This window comes from Eleutherodactylus coqui, chromosome 9 (genome assembly GCF_035609145.1).
Source record: "Eleutherodactylus coqui strain aEleCoq1 chromosome 9, aEleCoq1.hap1, whole genome shotgun sequence".
NCBI classification, from domain to species: Eukaryota; Metazoa; Chordata; class Amphibia; order Anura; family Eleutherodactylidae; genus Eleutherodactylus; species Eleutherodactylus coqui.
Window position 1 is genome coordinate 57,490,277 of NC_089845.1, and position 23,591 is coordinate 57,513,867.

General features: G+C 44.3%; 1 protein-coding gene across 1 annotated transcript in view; it reads right to left on the bottom strand.

Moving 5' to 3' along the window:
• DCDC2 (doublecortin domain containing 2) overlaps nucleotides 1-23,591 on the bottom strand; it is a 143,270-nt gene that overhangs the window by 19,774 nt on the left and 99,905 nt on the right. Inside the window, exon 8 of the mRNA XM_066579429.1 lies at nucleotides 1,274-1,374. Coding sequence (XP_066435526.1) covers nucleotides 1,274-1,374 — 101 coding nt within the window. The remainder of the gene's footprint in view (nucleotides 1-1,273; nucleotides 1,375-23,591) is intronic.

Genomic DNA, 23,591 nt, shown 5'->3' on the forward strand with positions numbered 1-23,591 from the left:
AAGAATCTGAAGGGTTACCCTTCAGTGTAAATGTTTGCTTCTGGTTCGTCGTTCAGTTTTTGAATTCAGAAAACTAGACAATGTATCATTCTGTATAAACACGCAGTATCACTTATGAACAACTACCTGCTTACTGTGAGTGGTGGCCGGCGGGCTGGAACGATCCCCGAACCCCTCCGCCTCCGTTCAGTCAGGTTATCGTTGGGACAACCCATCGGGCATCTGTTGCCCAACAGATAGTCCCGTATAAAAGCAGCCAAGGCCAATTTAGCTCCAACGATTCTCGCTTAAAATTCGCTCAAAGCCATCTTTTGAGCGAGAATCGTTAGGTCTAGATGCATGGACATTGTGCAGTTTTCGTGCACGATTCGTTCCTCGCTCGATTCTAGTTTTCTAGAATTGAGCGATGAACTCTTATCAGCGGTGCAAGTCGGCAGGGCTGATAAGATTCTTTCAGCTCGTGTCCCGCTGGTAGTTCACAGCGGGATTCATGCTGTAATCACGGAGAACAATACAGCTGTTTGCCTTTGCAAAACAGCGGTATTGCTCGCACAGCGATAGTGGCAGTGTCCCGCTCCACCCGAATAGCTCCTAAGTAGCTACATAGCTACTATAAACTATGCAAAGGTAATCGCTCAAAACTGTCAATTGAGTGACTTTTGAGCGATCATCTGTCAGTGTAAATGGGGTCTTAAAGCTGATGATCGATCATGTAACTTAGGTACTGGCTGTGCAAGTGCTATGTTTACTAGAAGGTTCATAAGGAAAGACTAACTTCCATGTGCCGTGTGATGTGAGGATGAGTATAAAAAAAGGTGACTTCAAAGTACTTACTGTCCAATTAGTGCGGCATACATAATTATACATTCGGAGGTATTTAAGAGAGCTATAAAGCATGTACCATCAGAGCTATAAGGATCAGCTCAAATGTAATCTTGCCAAATCTAGAGACCTACTTTGAAGCTTCTCTTAAGGCCAGATTTATAAAAGGTTACCTAAGGCAAAGTCAACTTTATGCAAATCCTCCCTTAAAAATAGTAACATTTACCAATCTATAACTCTTAAAAAAATAGCCCGAAAATACTTTGAATGCTTCAAATTAAAAGCACTCGACTGCATTTTCCACTTTAATTAGCTGCCGGAATATGAGCTTTAAAATGAGCCCTTTATAGCTTTCCAGCCTCAGCTGCTGGTGTTGAGCGGGCGAACAATTTGTATTATTTTTCTTTTTCTCATTACCATTTGATGGCTTACAAGCTGTAAGGCAAATTACCTGATCAACCGGAACCTCCACTTTAGTGTTTTCATCTTCCTGAACTTCTGATGCCCCCCACATTTCTGATCTGTCTTCACCAGCTTTGAAAATGCCATCATCTGCACAAAAAAGCAAGAGAGAAAATATGGTTTTACTCAAATATGGCTCGATTCTGGCCCTCTGTGGTGGAAAAACACAACTACAGCTGCTGGACTGATCATTCAGCAAAATAAAGGGCAATTCTAGTGATCATACAGTCATCTGGGATTCAGCAATCATCAGTAAGTAACATGAATACATGATAACATCCAGCACTTTACAGGGTATGAATTTTATTAGGCTTCACACTGAGAATGCATCATTTGAAGGATATTTATAATACTGTATTTTTTGGACTAGAAGACTCACTTTTTATCAAGAGAAAAAAGAATCTTGCTAAAAAGTTCCTGCGGTTTATACTCCAGATTCAGGGGGATGTGACATTGCCAGACCCCCATGACCACTTCCTTATTGTTTGGGCAAAGCATTCACAGAACATTTTGTCTGCCACAGGAAACCAGAACTGCTTCTATAACTCTTAGGTCACTGTCACACACACTGCTTTTTTTCAGCATTTTAAATACAGTGGCAAACATAGCAAAACTCCTACATTCATTTCAAAGGGGGTTTCTCAGACGCCATGTTTTTCGAGCGCTGTCTGTTCTATTTTCGGGCGTTTCGGTGTTTTTAAATGTGATGTGTAGCGCATTGAAATGAATGGGGAGCATTTTCTGCGCTGTTAAAAACACAGTAAATGCTGCGTTGCAAGTTCCTGAAGCCACTCTCACACAAAGTCAGCATAACGCAGCGATTTTACCAATGTTTTCAGACGACAGCTGTTTTTAACACACCCCACCATCGTGGTAAAATAGAGCAGACATTGCTCGAAAATGGCAGTGCTAGAAAGCAGCGCATCCGAGCGCATGTCTGTGAGGCCCCATTGAAATCAATGGAAGCGTTATATTATTCAAAATGCGCTGATAATCACGGTAAAAAAAACGGATGTGTGAGATTGGCCTTACTCTATTGGCAATCCGTTTATTAAAACACTACCCAAACTCCCAATCAGCCAGAAAAGCCTCCCTGGACCAAGACCATCCTGCCCCAAATTCTTCTTGAGCTCCTTAAGCAGAAGCAAGAGGACAACCAAAGGTGCTGCTGTTTCAAATGGTCGCCCTGTGGGTAAGTCCCTTGCTCTCATGTAACCAGCATTGAATGACCCATTGCCCCATAGCATATTAATGAGCAATACGAAGGCAGCACTGGCCTCCAGGCTTCCCTAATACTTGTCAACCTAGGAGGTCCGCCTGGACCGAAGGCTATTTTATATAGGTTATTTATACGTTTTCATAACTTTATCATTATCAGACCTCCCCATAAGGTTCCTCCAGGGTTCTTACTACTTTGTCACTAAATATATAATAATTCCACATTCTAACTTCTCCGTTTGTAGTGTCCTGCCCTTTAGAACCCCATGCTTGCCATTGCATGGGACTCCGGATTTGGACCACGAGATCAAAGTTAGGCTGTCGTCATACACAGCCCAAGTAGTGACGGAAACAGCCAGTCAGATGAGCCCTTCTGCCTCTTGGCAGTCTGTGGGGGTCTCAGTACCCGGACTCCACTGATCAAAACTTCTGAAACTTCTTATGTCACTATATGTCAGAAGTTTTAAAAACGTTTTGTTCCACCTTAATTCATCTAACACTGAACAAACACTGGTTATTGAACGCCCTCTGGGAAACAAGGATTTGTCTATGAACACTTCTGAGGGTTCTCCAAAAGTCCCATAAATAAATGGAGTGATACTGTGCAGGAAGGACCACTGCTTTATTAATACAGGGACACTCGGGACCCCAATTCTTTTTGATTGGATGGGGCTCTCAATGGTCAGGTCTCTGCTGAACAGACACGTATCACCTTTCCTGTGGATAGGTGATAAGTGATAACTGTTTTGGTGAGACAACCCCATTAACAGAAAAATATGACAAATAGTTGGGTTCCCCAACCAGTGGCACAAGGAGTATATGTGACTCTCTTGCTCTCAGCATGCATCTCCCTAGCTGATGGCAACTACAGATACTATAATACAGCAGCAGAGGTGAATGTAGAGGTAAAGGGACTCCTATCGGGGGCAGGTTAACACTTAAACACCTGAGACAGGAAGATATGGTACTTATTTGCCCAATTTCCTTTCCAGGATCCCCTACACCCTTACTTGTCAACATTGTTGAGCCACTCCTTGGGGGAGTCCTGCTCACGTTCCCACCCCCCATTAACATAAGAGAGGCAGCTAGCCAGGAATTGGACCTCTCTCTAGGGGACTCATAGAATCTTCCTGACTCTTTAGTACATACAATATGGTCATATGTGCATCAGTTGTATCAAGGACATCCTAATATTTCTGAAACAGGTCATCAGGGTCAGAACCATACTTCGGGAGAACTGAACCTTGCATCCATACAACATCACTGCACCTGAGATAAGAAGACTCAGCACCACTTGTTATACTTAGACATTACTCACAAGCTAATAATGTGTGGAAAAAATCAAGAGAGGCTACTATTAAAATGTAACCTTTATTCAATAAATCTTAAAAATCTCCTTAAGCCTCAAAAAGAAATAAAGGCAAAAAAGAGAAAATTGACATCAGTCTGATGCAAGTAATTATTTCATGGCTGATATATGGTGCAAATATAGACAGAGAACCCAGAGCCGATATAAACCTAACACTAATATCACTGGCATCCATGCCGAACAGGCAGAACATCCACCCTGAAAAGAGCAACCCTGTAGACATAAACTTCATGATAATTCCCTAATATACCCTGATGCAGCATAGAATTAGGGCAGAAGGTCAAATAATAATGAATATCTCATAATGCAGCCATATCAATACATATGTTTGGCCCTTGCAAAAAAAAAGTTAGCATATAGGCGACAACTCTTATAACACAGGAGACTCAGATACAGTGGCTTAGCTCTAGTATACCTCTAAATAATGCAGTTGCCAAATAACAGATATCAGCTCTAAACAGTGATAGTGATTACAGTGCAGTTACCTCCAGTGATCACAAGTGCCTTCTTCTGTTTAGTTGTTTATTTTAATTTTTCTTTCTATCCATACCCAGACTGCCATGAAGTCTTCTAGCCACAATTCATCTCGGCAAAAAAACCTCCCCATTCTCCTGCTACCTCCACCCTTGTCTGTGCTATCTATACAGTAATAGCACCTCCCTTTGTGCCCACAGTAAAGTGTCCCCTTTTGCGCCCAATAAACTGAGAGATGACACAATAATAATTGCCCCATAGTTCCGACCACCATACAGAATGCCTCCTTTATGCCTCAAACAATAACTTCTCTTTGTGCTCCCCACAAAGTAACAATGCCCACTTTGTGCCATTGAAAAGTAATGGTACCCCCTCTGTGGCTCCTAGTAATTGTATTCTCTGTGCCCCCAAAGTAATTGTGCCCTCTCTGTACACTTGCAAAGTCGCAGTTCCACCACAAAGTCACTGTATACCCTCGGTGCCCTCACAAAGTCTCTATGCTCTCAAAAACTCGCTGTCTTATCTCTGCGCTTCTGCAGTTGTGAGTCACCACAGGCCAGTGGTAGGTGCAGCGGAAAGTATATTGCTCCTATAGCCGCTGCTACCTAACATAGCACAGCTTCATGCATGGTCCAACTCTTGCCCTCGTCTCCTGCTCCATGTGGACGGACTCTTAATGTTCATAAATATCTTCACTGCCTGTTACCGCAACGTGACTACATCCATTTACGTAAACGGCTAGTACTGAAGATGGTCGAATCAATTCACTAGATTCAGGACTTGCTAAAAACTGAACGAAGAAAAATATTTTTAAGGGTTCCCTCATCTCTGAAAATGTTCTCCATAAGGTCTCCTTCGCACGGATGATAAAGTCGCACGATTTTCAGGTGTTGCGACAATGCTACAAATCGCATGTATGAGAAGCCCATGCTTTCCTATGGGTTCCTTCACACAAGCGATGTTTTGTAGCATGCAACATCCTGACATAAAAACTTCACGGGTCCAGCGGTATGACTCGCAAGGTTTTGTAGCCCATGTTTCTCTATGGAGCGGTTTTCGTGCGGCGTGATGCAACTTTGACAGTAGGAAATCCTACTGTCAAAGCCTAATCTAAGCCCTAGCTACAGGGAAAATATTTTAAAAAACCACATACATCACTTTAGAAGAGCTCTCTGACACCGCTGCAGCTTCTCCCCGGGTCCCGGCACGTTTTTTTTTTCATCATCTTCTGGTCGGGGATTGAAAAATCCCCACCTTCTGGAAGCGCTGGCTGTGATTGGCTGATGCTTAGCCAATCACAGTCAGTGTTCGATGAATGACTGTGATTGAACCTATCACAGTCATTCATTAAGTGCTGGCTGTGATTGGCGAAGTGTCAGCCAATCACAGCCAGAGCTTCCCTGGCCAGAAGATGATGAAGGGACCAAGAAGAAGCTGCAGCGGCACCCCGGACAGTGTGAGAGAGGTAATCTACACTTATTTTTTAATTCTTTTCTTCGGCTACAGCTTATTTGCGGGGTAGGGCTTATATTTCAAGCCCCCACCCCCCTGAAAATCCTTGCATGTGATGCTACAAAGTCGTGCGACTTTGTAGCACCACATGCAACTTTGTATAGCTACAAAATCACGGTATTGCCGCGAGAAGATGCAGCGATATTGCTGCGATGCCATGTGAAGGAGGCCTAAAACGCAGACTCTGAACCAGCTACCTGTTAACCGATCTTGACTTCCAACAGATGGACGAGTCTTAAAACATTGAACTCTTAAAAAATTCAACATCTGACATGACCAAAAAGGCACATATGAATAAAAAATGAACCAGCACTCTGACTTGACGGTCTTCATTATTTCCTTGCTCTCCTCGCACATGCATATGCATGCAAACATGTCTTACACAACCCGTGACAGAAGAGTTTATCACAGATAACGCTACCACATATGGTTATTATGGTGTCTGGCTGAATCGGAGAGAAAATTTGTGCTCTGTTTTTTAATGTCATTTTTTTTATGTTGGCCCTAAATATCAGCTCCACTTAGAACGCAGCCCGTGTCAGCATCTGCCATGCCTTTGTATATGGGAAGAGAAATAGAAAAAAAAATCCTGAAGCTTTTGTTCCTTTTTTTTCCGAAGGGCCTTGAGCTAAATGTTACATAGCGATATATCTGAGTTAGTCTCCTTTTTGTAATCCGAACACGTGTAAGTCCTTTAGCGTCCCGGATAATCTATGCATACGGCTTCGCAGCTGAGGAAACTACATACAATAAAGTTGGGAAACCATTGTGTTTAAGAAATAAATAAAATGAAATAAAAGCCATACAGCGGGCATTACATCATCTTTATCTGAATCTCACAGAACATTGGGATTGTTTGTAGTCCCTGATATAAAAGGGAGTCGAAATGAATAGAACCATCTGCACCTGGAGAACTGTCCCGCCCGTCCACGGCAGCCTCGTCTTACAGCTTCTCTTTTATTTGACAGCAGGCTAGAATTATAAAATATGTCATTTCATTCTATACGGCGCAAATCCAGAAGAACATTCTCCCAAGAGTTCGAGTCTGAAAAGTCTAAAATGAGCTGCGAGCGGCCGGTGGTATCCCGACAGTTATATAAGATCTTAGCGTGGCGCGTACGGCGCTTTGATGGGTTTTCCGTGGCATTTTTCACTGTATTTGTTTTCTTGATCACAAATACTGTGCGAAATTTTACTTTCGGGTGAAATTACGAAAGGCGTAATTTTACACCACAGACAAATCTACAGGAAATTGTGTGTGTCTTAGGGCTTATTCCCACGAGCATTTATCGGACGGCGTTTTCACAGCCGGCTGATATACGCTTCGATCTGAGCAGCCCCCCCCCTTCACCGGCACTCTGCTTCTCCCCTCCCGGCGATTTGCAATGAGAGTGGGCAGGACAGGGGTAGGCTAAGCTTGATCATGGCTTTTCTTCATTCATGTGATTTTTGGCTGCGATGCGGCCAGCGTGAGGACGCCTGCGCTCATGTGAAGTTGAAGATTTACTGTGGATTTGGAAATGGCAAAATATGCAGCGCTTCTGTGCCTAATCCGCATAAACCAATATCCTAATATAAGTTCACAGTGGTTGCAGCGCCACTTTTCTGATACAGAGTTCCAAATATCCTACATAACCACAGATTTAACCCCTTAAAGACCAGCCACTTTTTGGGTTCTTCAATCCCGCATTTCTAGAGCTCTAACTCCCCCCTCCCCCCATAAAACAGCCATGTGATGGTTTGATTTTCGTAGGATGAGTTGTTCTTTTTATTAGTATTATTAAGAGTTCCATGTATTGTATGGAAAAGCCTTTAAAAATGGGGTGAAATGGAAAATAGCACAATAGTGTCATTTTATGGTGGCTGGGAGGTCTTGCTTTGACGTAAATGGTGTGGTAAAAATGACGTTAACGCTATTCTGTGGATCAGGACGATTACGGAGATAATACATTCATATAGTTCTTATTATGTACTACTGTATACCTATAGTCTTTACCTTATTTAGATGAAGGTACAGCTTAGTGATACTTATACTGTCTTGAGCCCATTGTGTTCTAAACGTTATCTTACAGAACATGCAATTTTTTTAGGGTAAACCCAGGTGGAATAAGAGCGGTAAAATCCCATGCAGTGTTAATCCACATCCCCAATATCTGAGAGATATCCGATTAGCTCAAAGCTTGGGTATTACTACCAGGGTAAAAGGCACCCAGCTGTTATTAGGTGTGAGGCCCAATAAGGCCCACATCTACTCAGGATTGGGATCATTAGTAAGTGTGCAGTAGAATCAGTGGAACATAGAAGGTGTTGAAGATTTGACAAACATGGCTGCTGTGTTCCAAATACAGTATACCACACTATAGGTTGTGTGTGGTATTGCAGCTCATCCCAATGCAGAGCTGGGCTGCAAAACCAGAAAACCGCCATGGATTGGTGCGGTTTTTGGAATACAGCAATCATATTTAAATGCTGGACAACTTCTTTAAATGCAGATGACTTGGAGAGTAAGAAAGTGGAAAAAAAGAAACATGGAGGACCAAAATAACCATAACGTCTTCAGATGTTGAACCTTGCTGCAGTTGGTGTTCATGGTTGAGTGATGCCCCAATTAAAAGGAACCTGTCACTGGGTTCATGCTTTTCGAACCACGGGCAGCATGAAACTGGGACAGGTATGCACTGTGAGCAATGTAAGTGTTATTCTGAAATGCTGGGGCGTTTCAAAATGAACACACTTCGAAGTTTGCCTATTTGATTCAGGAAGAGAGCTCTCGAGTCAAAGAGGCAGACTTCGCCCACCTCTTCCCGCCCTCAGCATGCAGACTTACGGCTCGCTCCCTGCCTGTGTATAGGGAAAGCGCTGTCAGTCAACATGCTGCTGCGGGCGCAGAGAGGCTGGTGCGGCCCGCCCCTTTGACTCAAGAGCTCTGTTCCTGAGTCCAACAGCCGAGCTTCAAAGTGTGTTTATTCGTGGTTCGGAAAGCTTGAACCTGATGACAGGTTACCTTCAAAGGGATTCTGTCACCAGGTTTGGGCAGCATGACCCCAGGACAGATATGCTCATTACTCCTGGGTAAGTTTTATTCTGAAATACTGTGCTAATTCAGAATAAACACTCTAAGTTTGACTCAGAGCTGAGCTGACTCATGGAGGCGGGCCGCACCAGCCCCTTCCCACCTATACTATGTTAGTGGCAGCTCTCTCCCCTTTTGTGTATAGGGAGAGAGCTGTCACAGTTTTTTAGAATAAAATATACCCAGAGGTAATGAGCATATCTGTACTGGGCTCATGCTGCTTGGAGCATGAAGCTGGTGACAGAATCCCTTGATATATGTCCCAATGATAGAGTATATCCACTATATAAGGCAGGTCTCACATGTAATACTGTGTACAGTTCAGGAAAGATGTCACAGTGCTTGAGAGGGTTCAAAGAAGGGCAACTAAACTAATACATGGAATGTAGGGACTGGAATACCCAGAGAGGCTATCCAAATTGGGATTATTCACCCTGGAAAAAAGACGGTTAAGGGGCGATCAAATAACTATGTATAAATACATGAGGGGACAATACAAGGATCTCTCCCAGGATCTGTTTATACCCAGGACTGCGACGGTAACAAGAGGGCATCCGCTACGTCTAGAAGAAAGCAGGTTTCATCACCAACATGGAAGAGGGTTCATTACTGTAAGAGCCGTGAGACTGTGGAACTCTCTGCCTGAGGACGTGGTGATGGCAAAATCCATAGAGGAGTTTAAAAGGGGACTAGACGTCTTTTTAGAGCGCTATGATATAACAGGATATAGACATTAAATAACCAGCGGGGTTGTTGATCCGGGCCTTGGATACAGGTAGGACCTTTCAAACATTGATCCTGGGTAGAGATGAGCGAACGTACTCGTTACGAGTACTTACGCACCCGAGTACCGCCATTTTCGAGTACTTCAGTACTCGCGCGCAAAGATTCGGGGGGCGCCGGGGAGAGGCGTGGCGGTGCGGGGGGGTAGCAGCGGGGAACAGGGGGGAGCCCTCTCTCTCTCCCTCTCCCCCCCACTCCCCACTGCTACCCCCCGTGCCGCCACGGCGCCCCCCGAATTTTTTCGCCCGAGTACGGAAGTACTTGGAATTCGCGGTATTCGGGCGAAAAAGGGGCGTGGCCGAGCACGTTCGCTCATCTCTAATCCTGGGATTATTCTGACTGCCATAATGGAGTTGGGAAGGCTTTTTCTCCCCAAATGGGCTAAACTGGCTTCTGCCTCATTTAGTTTTTTTTGCCTTCCTCTGGATCAACAAGGGGTAGGGATGGAAACAGGCTGAACTAGATGGACATGGTCTCCCTTCAACCTAGCATACTATGTTACTATGATATATCCAATGCAGTTTTTTTTTAATACAAGTGTATACAAAAAGATGCACACCCCATTGCATATATTGTTTTTTAATAGCAGACATGTTGCATAGTGACTCACATACATAACCCTGAACCGATTCTGGTGTACGCCAATAATGAACACAGTGTGAATTGCTACAGTCTGGCATATCTTTTTGTTTTTGCATTAATGTGAAAATACAAGCCCATTCTAATCAACATTAATTCCATATTAATACATGTGATGCCGGAATGCCTAAGAGATTGTTTACAATTCATGTCATGGCGATAATGCAGAACTGGCCATTAATACGGCTGCTAACCATTTGGTAACAAAAAAAACAGTCTTATTCAACAAATAAAAGAGATAAACGGCGAAGCGGATCACTATTCAGAATGCTTTCAGCCGATTTACGTAGAAAACAACCGGAATCGGAAAACTGTCAGGAGAGCTCATTATTTCCCAGTAGCATCACCAAAGTCCTTTTGTACACTCTGCTAAACAAGAAAATGACATGCAAGCGCTAAATAGCAAATGAGTTATAAATCCAAATAACGAGTACAAAATCAATATATTTTAAATAATTAAGCTTGCCAATTAATACCTTTAGCCCGCGCTTCCTCTCCATCCACGGACGACTATAAAAAAAATGTATTGTTGCACAAATGATAACATTACGCACGGCCGTTTAATGCATTTCAAATCTAAAACTGATTGAAGTTTAGCAGTGGGGATAAAAAAAAATCATTGTAATAATGGTCTGCGCTGAATATTTTATGGAAATCAGTGTCATTTATTAACTGTAAGCTCTGTATGTAAGCAAGAAAGTTAATGTGACCATAAACATTTTTAATGTGATTTACCACGGAGGCTGCCTCATAAAAATGCAGAATCAAATTAAAAACAAAATGTAAAAATCTTTGCCTCATTAAATCCCAGGGATCGCTGTGAGGGATGGAAAAGGACACATGAGTTGAGGATTTGCTGTCGATAATATAATTTGCTGCAAAGTGAAAAAAGAAAAGGGAAATGCTGATGATATTAGCGAAGGTATATTTCAATTAAAAAAATTAAGAAGACAAATAACAGTCTCTGTTTAATAAAAAAACCCATAAAGTCAACGGCATCTGTCAGGGCTAATGCCCCCGCCTAAAAAATGCAGACTCATTTCCTTCACTGTCTTCTTCATCTAAGGGACCATTGCCTTATGCAACGGGTCTGGATATCCGTTTTCAGGATTCACATTGTTGCTTATCTTATGTAAGGGCTCCCCAAAGGAAAATTAGAGTAGTAAACTTAAAAATGAAGAATAAGAATAACTTTACATGGGTGTGAATTTTGCCCCATATTGCGCTCCCCATCCTGTAAATAATTCCCCGGGGGTGCGAGGCGTTTTCAGGTTAAAACAGCCTTCGGGGAAGAAGCGATCCTCTGCTGCAGCTGTCAGCCGCAGCAGGGGTATTGCAGAGTTTCTCCTATTGTTTTTAATGGGAGACCTTACATAGTGTTGCGTGCGCCTAGCACATGGCATGATGCTGCCACCTGTACTATTGAAAACAATGGGCGCTGTGATGCAAGAGCATGATAGAGCATTTGATGCTATGCGGGAAACAAATTGCAGCATCGCAGTGCCATGAGGGAAAACACCACTCATGTGTATGACCCCATTTAAAAGAATGGGATTCATATTTGTGCCTCTCGCAACGCACAAATCTTGCACGATTACATCGCCTAAGGAATACGCAGAAAATCCAGCAGACTGAATCTTAACTCCTTAATGACATGGCCTATTTTGGCCATAAGGACACAACGTTTTTTTTTTTACAGGATTAACCATGCAGCATAAATGACAGGATAATTTTTTTCTGCGGATCGATCCGATTACGGCGATACCAAATTTAGTATTTTTCTTATTAGGTTTTTCCACTTTTGTACAATTAATACCCCACTTTTTTTTACATTGTTGCATTCAAAGTCCCATAACTTTTAGATTTTCACTGATAGTTTTTAATTTACAGTTGTTTTTTTTTTTTAAATTTGTATATTTATGCTAAAAATAAGGTACAGGAATGGGTTCCTCATTTTGATTCGGATGCTCTGATATACGGTTTCTTTAGTTTTGGATGACGGGGTGCATGGTTGGCGATGATTTTGGTTGGTGTTGAGCCATTTCCTTTTTTATTTATATTTTTAAATTTAATTCTGTAATATTTTTTATTTATTTCTGTAACTATTTTTTTTTAATATCTATGTCCCCCATGATGTCCTGTAAGACCTCTTTACTAGAGAGAGAAGAGAGAAGTCAGAGGAGGTAAAAAAACCGAGGACCCGAACTGCTCCTGTTACATTGCAGGAGCTTTAATTCCGTGCCGTATTTTACAATCGGCTGGGATTAAAGCCCAGGACCAAGCCCCGTAAATTTACAGTGCTTCATCCTTAAGGGGTTGAAATCATGTAGAAAAATAGATAAACTGTATAAAATAATGCATTTTATCAAGTAGAAAATCATTTTCCGCATACTTTTTTCAATTACAAAATATAAAAACGAGATACCTATTCAAGAATTAGTGCATGCCGACGAAGTAGATGAAGAGGCGATTAGATGGAAAGTTTTAGAAGTACAACATAATTTCTCCAGGCATTTCCTTGTTTGTCCACTTAACCCATTTCAGTACTTTAATCTCTAGTGAAATCCTTGGGTCTCTGGTCACTAGCTGATTCATATACTTAATTGGTTGTGACTGGGAAAAAAAATGACACATGATAGAAAGTGAATGCGCCGGCATCAACACGCATAGTTCCCTCCAGCAACTTGTAACCTTTCTTTGCCTTCTTACATCAAACATAGATGATAAGGCTCCACAATGAAATGGCTACAGCAGATTTTAATTTAGCTATCTGCAGGAAACCAAGTAGAACAATATTTTCGATGAAGAGCTACACAGGACTGGACTCATAAACTGCATTATGGTAATGTTTTAGGGGATTTACAGAAAAGTAATTGTTTATGTAATGGGCCAAATACACATATTCTGACTTTGGGATAGGCAGCACATTCAGTGTCACATTACCATCAATATTAAAGAGGCTTCTATGGAAATCAGAATACATTAAGGAGAAATGGAAAACTATGTGTCTTAGATCTTGTCAAATGAAAGAAGTAGAAGGAATGGTGAACGGTTTGGCGCACATACAGTAGCACTGCAGGGGGAAAGGACACTGGTAGGCATAGCTAAGGAATCAGTGTATCTGAATATAGCGGCAAACATCTTATTTCATAATGGGAGTTATTGAATACACACAACACAAACTGAAGTACGGGTTTGCCTCCCTGGTTACAATGTGACTTACTACACATATGTATAGACAAATCCTCAAAATGTTACTGTCAGCACACAATCCTCCAAACTAGTTGGCATTACAGTATCTCATTGCCAAGCTGCTATTGAAAAGAATTCAGAAGACACGTCAAGAGCGGATACTACTAGATGGTTCTAGGGGACAATATCCTCATTACAGGTATTTTAGAATGTCAGATCTATGAAGTTCAAAGTGAAATGAGAGAGAATTGCAGTAAAGAGTACTTCCCTAATATACTCTGTAGTTATCAAGAAATGACTGATTTTTCTGATACATATCATAGATCTCATTAGAAACAACATCTTTCAGTTTACAGATTGCGGGGGGCGCAGCTCTTAGCTCTCCAGGCAGACTGCTAAGGGAAAGCCAGAGGACAACCAGGCATTTCCCCAATCTGTTCTGGCTTAGCCCCTTAAGGACCAAGCTGTTTTGTACCTTAAAGGGGTTCTGACACAAATAATGTTTTTATGCGTTAGCAGCCATTGTTCCCTGGTGTGCCTAATGGACACTAATGGTTTAATGGCTGCTAAAGCATAAAAAGATAATACTTACCTGTTCTCCTGTTGTTGTTGACATCGGGGGGTCATCTCCCGGCAGGCGCTGCTCTTCCTCTTCTTCCTCTAGGAGCCGCGCCGCTCCGGGATCGCGCACATGCGCAGTGGAGAGGTGCCCTCTGACAGGAGTCAGGACGGGCTGCGTCTTCACTGCGTATGCGCAGCACTCCGGAGTTCAGCAGGATGGACGGGCCGCCCACAGCAAGCACTGCTTGTGACGTGCTTGCTGTGGGCGGTCTGTCCGTTCACCTCGGAAGTGCCTGACGGACGGACCAGAGCAGGAAGCGGTCTTTTTGATCACTCCTGCTCTGCTTTAAAGGCACAGAAGAAGATGCCGGCTGGAGGGGACATGCCTGGCGATCGGGCCAGGCCAGGCAAGGTGAGTACAAATTTTTTTTTTTGAGGTCAGAACCCCTTTAAGGACCAGACACTTTTTAGGGATTTTACCCATGTGGCGGTTTTACTGCACTATTTTTTTTTCCTTTAGCTATCGAAATTATTTTTGCTGTGTTTTTTCTTCGTGACATATAAGGCGGTTTTTTTAATATCTTTTTTACAGACTTTTTTCCCCCCGTTTTTTAGTTTTATTGGGGGGTAAAAAGCTAAAAAATGATTTTTTTTTAACATTTCTAGTTTTTTTTAAAGTAGTATATTTACACTAAAATAAAGTATGGCAACGGATTCCTCATTTTATTTCAGACGTTTTGATATATAGTATGTATGGTTTTGGATTACAGGGCACTTATAGTGGCATTTTAGGTTAGTGTCGGCTTTGTGTTATTTTCTTTCTTATGTATGTATTGTTGTTTTATTTTGGAATTTTGTATTACTGTTGCATGTAATTATGTTTTTTACTATCTATGTCGTTCATGATGTCATGTAAGACCTCTGAGGGACATTCACAGGTTTTTTTTAATTTCTTTATTTGACACTTTCCCACAGTAGCTGGGGCATCCATAGGAGCCCCAGTTACAGGGGAAAACAACCCCTGCAGTGATATTAGCCACTGGCAGCGCTGGCCAGGGTCTAGTATGACCCTCCAGCTCTGCTGTAGCAGGAAAACCCGGCGTTCCATGACCCCCCGGCTCCCAGAGTGAAAGTTATACTTTACTTTCACTTTCCAGTACACAGCGCTCATTAAGCACTGTGTACATGGGGAAGCAGAAGGCAGAAAGGGTTAAATACCTCTCCTGCCTTTTCCTCTGGGTTATCAGCTATCACTAACAGCTGCAACCCGTTCCTGCCTCTGACTGATTGCAGAGCCAGGAGGCTTAAAGCGCCAACGTAATTGTACATACGGCTAAGCTTTAAGCCTAGGACCAGGCAGTGCCTGGTCCTAAATAGGTTAATGAAGGGGCCTGAGCAGGGACCCTCTCTACGATGGGCATATACCCTAAAAGGTCATATTAACAAGGATTGTATTCATTTGATAAACTCTTTAAAGGGGTTGTCCCGCGCCGAAACGGGTTTTTCTTTTTTTCAATAGCCCCCCCGTTCGGCGCGAGACAAACCCGATGCAGACAAACCCGATGCAAAAAAAAAAACGGATAGTACTTACTCGAATCCCCGCGCTCCGGTGACTTCTTACTTACCTTGCGAAGATGGCCGCCGGGATCTTCACCCTCGGTGGACCGCAGGTCTTCTGTGCGGTCCATTGCCGATTCCAGCCTCCTGATTGGCTGGAATCGGCACACGTGATGGGGCGGAGCTACGAGGAGCAGCTCTCTGGCACGAGCGGCCCCATTCAGAAGGGAGAAGACCGGACTGCGCAAGCGCATCTAATCGGGCGATTAGACGCTGAAAATTAGACGGCACCATGGAGACGAGGACGCTAGCAACGGAACAGGTAAGTGAATAACTTCTGTATGGCTCATAATTAATGCACAATGTACATTACAAAGTGCATTAATATGGCCACACAGAAGTGTATACCCCCACTTTGTTTCGCGGGACAACCCCTATAAGTGTAATAATGCTCTTTTTGACATTCCTAATATAAAAAAGGAAAACTGTATCATAAGTAGGTAAGTGTGCATGAGATGTAGTTGTGAACATGTCTACTTTTTAGATAACTTTTTAAGTCACCTGCTCTGCTCTAGTAATCTTGCAAATTCACTTGATTTTCACACATACTTAAAGGGGTTGTCTCGCGCCGAAACGGTTTTTTTTTCCATAGGCCCCCCGTTCGGCGCAGGACAACCCCAAAGGATGTGTTAAAAAAAAAAAATTTATTACTTACCCGAATCCCCGCTCTGCGACGTCTTCCTTCTTCTTCCTTCACCAAGATGGCCGCCGGGATCTTCACCCACGATGCACCGTTGGTCTTCTCCCATGGTGCACCGTGGGCTCTGTGCGGTCCATTGCCGATTCCAGCCTCCTGATTGGCTGGAATCGGCACACGTGACGGGGCGGAGCTACGAGGACCAGCTCTCCGGCACGAGCGGCCCCATTCACCAGGAAGAAGACCGCACAGCGCAAGCGCGTCTAAAAAAGCAAGAAGACATCAGAATTAGACGGGTCCATGGCGACGGGGACGCTAGCAACGGAGCAGGTAAGTGAATAACTTCTGTATGGCTCATATTTAATGCACGATGTACATTACAAAGTGCATTAATATGGCCATACAGAAGTGTATAACCCCACTTGCTGCCTCGAGACAACCCCTTTAAGGGCTTTTCCATGGAGGTGTGATTGGTCATGACTGCCTAATCATCATTCCTGTGTGAATATGCTCAGGATTGGATTTGATCTCTTACACGAGTATAGAGAGGTTTGCTCATCAGCAGGATTTCTCCCCATGTAAACGGGGGATGTGCTGCCAACAAATGATCGGCACCCACTGAAGTGGCCGTAACAGAGATTGATGCAGTCTGTATGGCGGACGAGAGATCATTCATGCAATAGCTCACCCCCCTACACTTTCATCGATGCTGGTAGCACATCTACACCGTTTGCTTGTTTGTCCACTGATCAATACCCTGTTTACGTGGGGCAATGATCACGTCAACAAGCATACTAAAACATTCCTTCACGATCACTGGCCAATGTAAAAGGGATTCTACGGGGCTCTAGATGGTCACCAATGCACCCAAGATTTTGCATGTGGCAAGTAGCTCCATTGCAGAGAGGTTGTAATGAAATGTGCTGCATGCTAGGCATGGCTACTAGAAGGCCATGCCTGACGACAGGCTGCCTAAATGGATGAGAAGTCCACATCTGAGATGCCGATCCCTCCAGGTTCTACTCGCTGCTGCCTAAGTACTTGTCAGTTATCTGAGGTCCCTGGCTCATTGAATGGGATTCTGGATGGGGGCAGCAGACTCCGTCTTTTTGATGGGGAGTGGTTGGGTTGCATGCCTATTTTCATGTGATTGGGATACGAGAGGCTCATCTGGTTCATTTAAAGTGATTAGGGCTGATGTTAACATGATTGGGGAGGCAGGATCGCCTGACTCATATGAATGTGATTGGGGTGTGCACCTGACTCATATTTTAAGATGATTGTAGGGCGGGGACTGCTTCATGTTAATGTTATTGTTGGACAGTGGGGTTATGAGTGGGTGCGAATCTTATTAATGGGGGTAAGGGGACCTCTGAATTTAATCCTATGTGGTGGACAGTCTTGAATGTGTTTTATCATCTTGGACACCAAGAGCGGGCATGTTATCTTGCAAGGAATTCTGGATGTGATTATGATACCGCGAGCAGGGAAGTTTTGAAAGTGACTATACTGCGGGAGAGATGTGTATGGATGTGTGCTGGGTGTTTATAGTAGGGCGCGGCACTGTGTATATTATACTTGGAGAGGCACCTTAATATGGAAGTGTGGATGGTTACAGGAAGGAGAGCTTTGAATTATTTATGTGGATTCTACTGGAGAATGGCACTTTGGGTGTGAATATGAAACTTAGAGCCCAGTATAAGCCTTTATTTTAACACTATGCATGTACCGTATTTTTCAGATTATAGGACACATTTTTTCCCCATCTGTTTCGTGTCCAGCCCAGCCTGGCTCCTCCCTCATAGACCTCCTGCAGCCAACTGAGCTTTCACTTTGTGTAACCCTTGAGTGACTGATCCTAGCCCACTGCAGCTGCAGGAGCTGCCTGAACTCTTCTCTCCATCTTGTTTCTTATTCCTCTCTCCTCATTCAGCCTTCTGAACCTTGTGTCCGTCCCCAGCACACAGGCAATGTGCGACAGCAAGATGAAGCTGAACTGATAGAGCATTTAAGTGATGAGAGAAAGCCATTCTGCTTCATAACGTGCAGTCATTGGAGCTGAAGCATTATTGAAGAAGGGGTTAAGTACTAAGAGATGATGTTCAAGTGAATGGAGAGTAAATGGACAGAGGACAACACTGCTACAGTAAGGCCGCCTGCACACGAGCGTTCCGGATTCCGCTAGCGGATTTTCACGCGCGTATGGTACCTAAATGTGCTTGTGGATAGGTGCGGATGCGTGAAAAATCACGTGCGGATATAGGCGGATGTGTTGCGGAAAAAAACGCGCAGACACCCCTTATTGTAAACCCAACCCCTAGAAAACTGCCCATTCCTTGGAAAACAGCTTAAGGCCGGCTTCACACGAGCGTGACGGGCTCCGCCGCGGAATATTCCGCGAGGAAGCCCGTCACGGCGCCCCCCAGAGACCCCATACTTACCAGCGGAAGATAGCGTGAAGACGCTTCCCCGCCCACCGCCGCCGCGTCATGTGACACGCCCACCGCGTCACATGACGCGACCGGCCGTGTCACGTGACATGCCAACCGCGTTATATGACGCGGCGGCGGTGGGCGGGGAAGCGTTTTCATGCTATCTTTCGCTGTGTTACAGCAGGAGATAGCGTGAACGGACGGCTTCCATTGACTGCAATGGAAGCCGTCAGCGCGTACACCCATGGCAAATAGAGCATGCCGCGGGTGAGGACGGGAGATTTCACGGTGCGAAATTCCGCGGTGGAATTTCGCATCGTGAGTATTGTGCTATTAGGTTCAATAGAACCTAATAGCAGCGGGCAACACAGCGGATTTTCGCCGCGAATTACGCGGCGTAAATCCGTTCGCGGGAAGGAGGCCTTAAAACCAACACCCAGACTCCGTTTTGTCCCTCTTGCTTGTGCGAGCACCGTTAAATTATTGATGTCTTTGTGGGCATGGTTGATCCATGTAACTTTTTTCAGGCGCTTCTCCAGCGTGACTTTATTTCAGTCACTGCAAAAAAATTCACAAGAGGAATTCATTACTACAGATTCTGCATTCTTACATCCTGCATTGGCAAGAAATACTACCTATCTCCCTCTACAAATTTGCCTGTGAAGCTCTGTGCTGTGTGTTGGGACGCCTCCTACCATGCCTACTTCCTGTAGTCATAGCAACCAGTGACTCCATCTGCAGCTGCACTCCGGATGTACTGCGTGAAAAAACGCACCCATTCACTTGTATTGGAGGCTTCACGCGCAGAATCCGACCCAAATTAGAACAGGTCGCAGATTTTTTCACGCGCGTGAAAAAACGCGATACAAATCCGTCCGTCTGGGGACAACTGCGGATCCTCATAGGAGTATATTGGCTGCGGTCTGGGGCAGATAATTTGCCTAAAATAACGCGCTGGAAATTCCGTTCGTGTGCAGGCACCCTAAGTGAGGAATGCAAGTGTCCAAGCTCACAGTGAACTCTCAGTGCACAGAGATGGCAGGAGTGAATGTACTGGCATGCAAGAAGATATATACCAGTATGTGGTCCTCGAGCACCATTGAAGTTGACAAACAATCATTTATTTGAACATCTGGCTGAAAATATTAGGACTGACATCCAAAGAGAAAATCCATGTACACACTTCATTAGTGCTGGAGAACTGTATGGGACTCATTCAGATAGGTGTTCTGTTGTGCCACTCCCAAACCCTTTATTATTTCCGATTATACTACCATTAAAATAAAATATTAACCCTCTTATAACACCAAAAAGGACACTTCTTTAGACAAGTTAGTGACATTAGTATAACATATTTTTTTCCTATTTTCTTCTGTCTAAAGTCTGAGTGTGTCCTATAGTCTGGTAGGTTTAATAGTGTATTTAAATTTGGTGATTAAAAAGTTTATTTGGCTCTTAAATTTTTTTTTCATTTAATTTTTAGCTTGTTAACCTGGAGAACTGCTTTAGGCCATGGTCGTGACGAACAAATTTTTCACGCATGTAGAGGCACGCTTAAAAATTGGCTCTATTAAAGCCAATGATTTCTAATGGCAGCGGTCACGTCCGCTTTTTAGAAGCGTAAAAAAAAAAAACGCACTGATTTGTACCCAGCTTTTCCAGGCTTCTGCACGCATGCAAAATGAAAGCTCAAATCACCACCTGATTTGGTCTAAAGTCTCCAGCACTCTACAATACTCACACACTACCGCTGCCAACACCAGCTTGTATGTCACCGGTAAGCTGGAACCTGAACTATGAATTATGAACACAATTTTCGGAGTTATAGTTCATTTTAAAACGGACAAGGCTTGATTAATAAATTGCAGATTTATTCTAAAAAAGACTAGCAGTGCAAACATATATATATATATATATATATATATATATATAATATGCAAACGATATACAAAAAAGTTATTACAGGGGAGTATAAGGGTATACAGGCAGGCACACAAACAGTATTTTAAAATAAACAGTAAGAAAATAAAAGAAAGACACCAGGTTTGGGATAGCCGGCCCAAGGTTCTGATTCGTTCAGAGTCACTGAAGCAAACGGGAACAGCCTTACATCGAGGCGTATCTCTGAAGTCTGTACATCTATCTTTCTGAACCCCTGGTTCTTAAAGGTTTCCCCCAAATACACCTCCCCCGCCCTCTCTGAGGTCATTCAGAGAAGGGAGGGGTGTATGTGTCGGGGTTGTGGAAAAACCATAATTCCCCATTTCGGTCATATCTCTGCCGTAGATTCTCTAATCAGGAATATATGGCTGGCATATTTCTGATCATGATTTTATTTACGCAGCGATACCAAGCATGACCTGAAAATTATACTCAGGTACGCGGATACACCATTTGGGAGTGTTCTGGGGCCAATACTTCAATGTGTGTAGATGCGTTTTAATTGGCTAGCCCGCCCTATTCCGAAAATATAATTAATATCAGGCTAGGACCTTTGCACGATCAATATAATCCTTACTACAAGATTTCCTTCTGATGTGAATCTTGCAGTCAGGATGTCTATGGGAAATATCCAAGGTGTCGATCTTCACCATCAGGGGGTAATTTGCAACCCCCCTGTCACTAGCTAACTTTATTGCCATCAGAATAAAAGACTTCCTAATGCAGATCAAAGGTCAGGCAGTTGTGAGGGAGGGGAGAGACAAGGGGGGTGGGGGTGGCAGTTCAACTTTCCTAGTATTCTGAACGGCAACTGTTGATGCATCAATCCTTATACCACATGAAGCATCAACAGACCAGTCGTTTACTGTATGATAAATCTTTGAATCTCGATGAATTAGAGATAAGCGAGCGTACTCACTAAGGCAAACTACTCGAGCGAGTAGTGCCTTATGCGAGTACCTGCCCGCTCGTCTCTAAAGATTTGGGTTCCGGAGGGGGCGGGGAGCGGCGGGGGAGAGTGGGGGGAGATCTCTCACTCTCTTCCCACCCCCCACCCCCCCCGCTCCTCCCTGCTCACTCCTGCAACTCACCACTCTCCCGCGCCGGCACCCGAATCTTTAGAGACGAGAGGGCAGGTACTCGCATAAGGCACTACTCGCTCGAGTAGTTTGCCTTAGCGAGTACGCTCGCTCATCTTTATGGATGATGTGTTTACCGGAATACATGATGTTATTTCTATGTTACAGAAAGGTACAAGAGCAAAATCAGCGGTACACCATGATGATCTTATAGATCATATGGATATCAACTTCCTTAGACTTCCATAGATGTGATTATGGAAGGTGTGGAATATTGGGGTTAACTGCGGTTACCCTTAAACTTCCAGGTTTTGGGTGGTGCTGGTCTGTAATGCAGCTACTGTATATTAATAAACTCTAAAGCAAAGGGCTGGCCCTACCACACTTCTATTATTACTACCTGGCCAGCCAGCTGGTGTACGCGGGATGGTGGCTATCCTCGTCAAATTACAACCAAGCAGTGGGCCTTGAACGTAGAATGGTGGACCCTGCCCAGAACCTACGGGGGCTGCTGCTGAGCGGCCCCTCATCCTCGGTCGCTCCTCTGCCCACTCCCATGTTGGTGACACTGGAGACCTGGCAACGGGTCACGAGACTGTCCACTGCAGAGGAGACTGCGCGATCCCCACATACTCCCTTCTGGAATAACCCCAGACTGCCACATTTCCAGCGCTTCCCGGAGTCTGCCTTCCGGAGACGTTGGGGCGTCAATGCCCTCTCTCATATAGTCAGCGAGGGCACGCTTTGCACCTTTCTGCAGCTGCGGATAGCCCACGGCCTGCCCGAAAACTCCTACTTTAGATACTACCAATTGCGAGATGTGGCCAGGGCTCAGTTTGGAGGTCTATCTATCCCACTATCCATGACACGACTGGAGAGCCTGGCGCAGATGTGCAATCTTGTCAAACCATTGTCGAGTTTCTATGCCCATATAGCGCAGCACCTGGCCCCACTGGGCGAGAGGGCCGTGCAGAGATGGGAGGGGGACATCCCTGACCTGACCTCAGGGGAGGATGAGGATATATTTGACGGATCTGGTCCCCCCCTGGTTAGCGCTAGAGACAAGATCATCCAAGTTAAGTTCCTGCACCGTATATACTATACCCCTTCCAGGTTGTGCACTATGGGCCTGCTCTCTACTGCAACGTGCCCGCGATGCCTGGCGGCGGATGGGATGGTCATGCACATGTTCTGGGAGTGCGCGGTCCTACAGGACTACTAGAGAGATGTACTTGTCTTCATGTAAACGCATCTAGGGGCACCGATGATCATGCATCCTGGGATGTGCCTCTTTGGGCTTGTGGGAGACCTGCCGGTGGCCGCAGCAACACGTATATTGTACAAGCTGTTACTTTTCTATGCAAAAAAAGTGATCCTACTCAACTGGAAACACCCCGGGAGGCCGACCAGGAGCGCATGGGTCCGGATCGTCAACGCTGAAATCCCAATGTACAAACTGACGTACATGGCCAGGGGGTGCCCTGAAACATTTGATAAGATCTGGGGTGGCTGGGTGAGTTGCCCTGCAACGGCGTTGGGAGAGCCAAGCTAGGTGGTAGTGGGGGGGTGAGGGAGAGGGAAGGACAAAAAGAGGGACACCTTGCTCTCTACGTCGAAAACCCTTGCTCAGAAAACCAATTTTTTCTCCTCTATTCCCACAGTTCTCCTTAAAAGAGTCGCGCGGGGGAGGGGGTCTAAGGTTAAGTCTTTGTTTTTTCTCCTGATTGATCACAGCTGATCCATTCAAAGGTTAAACTGCTGTTTAGTAATAACCAATAAA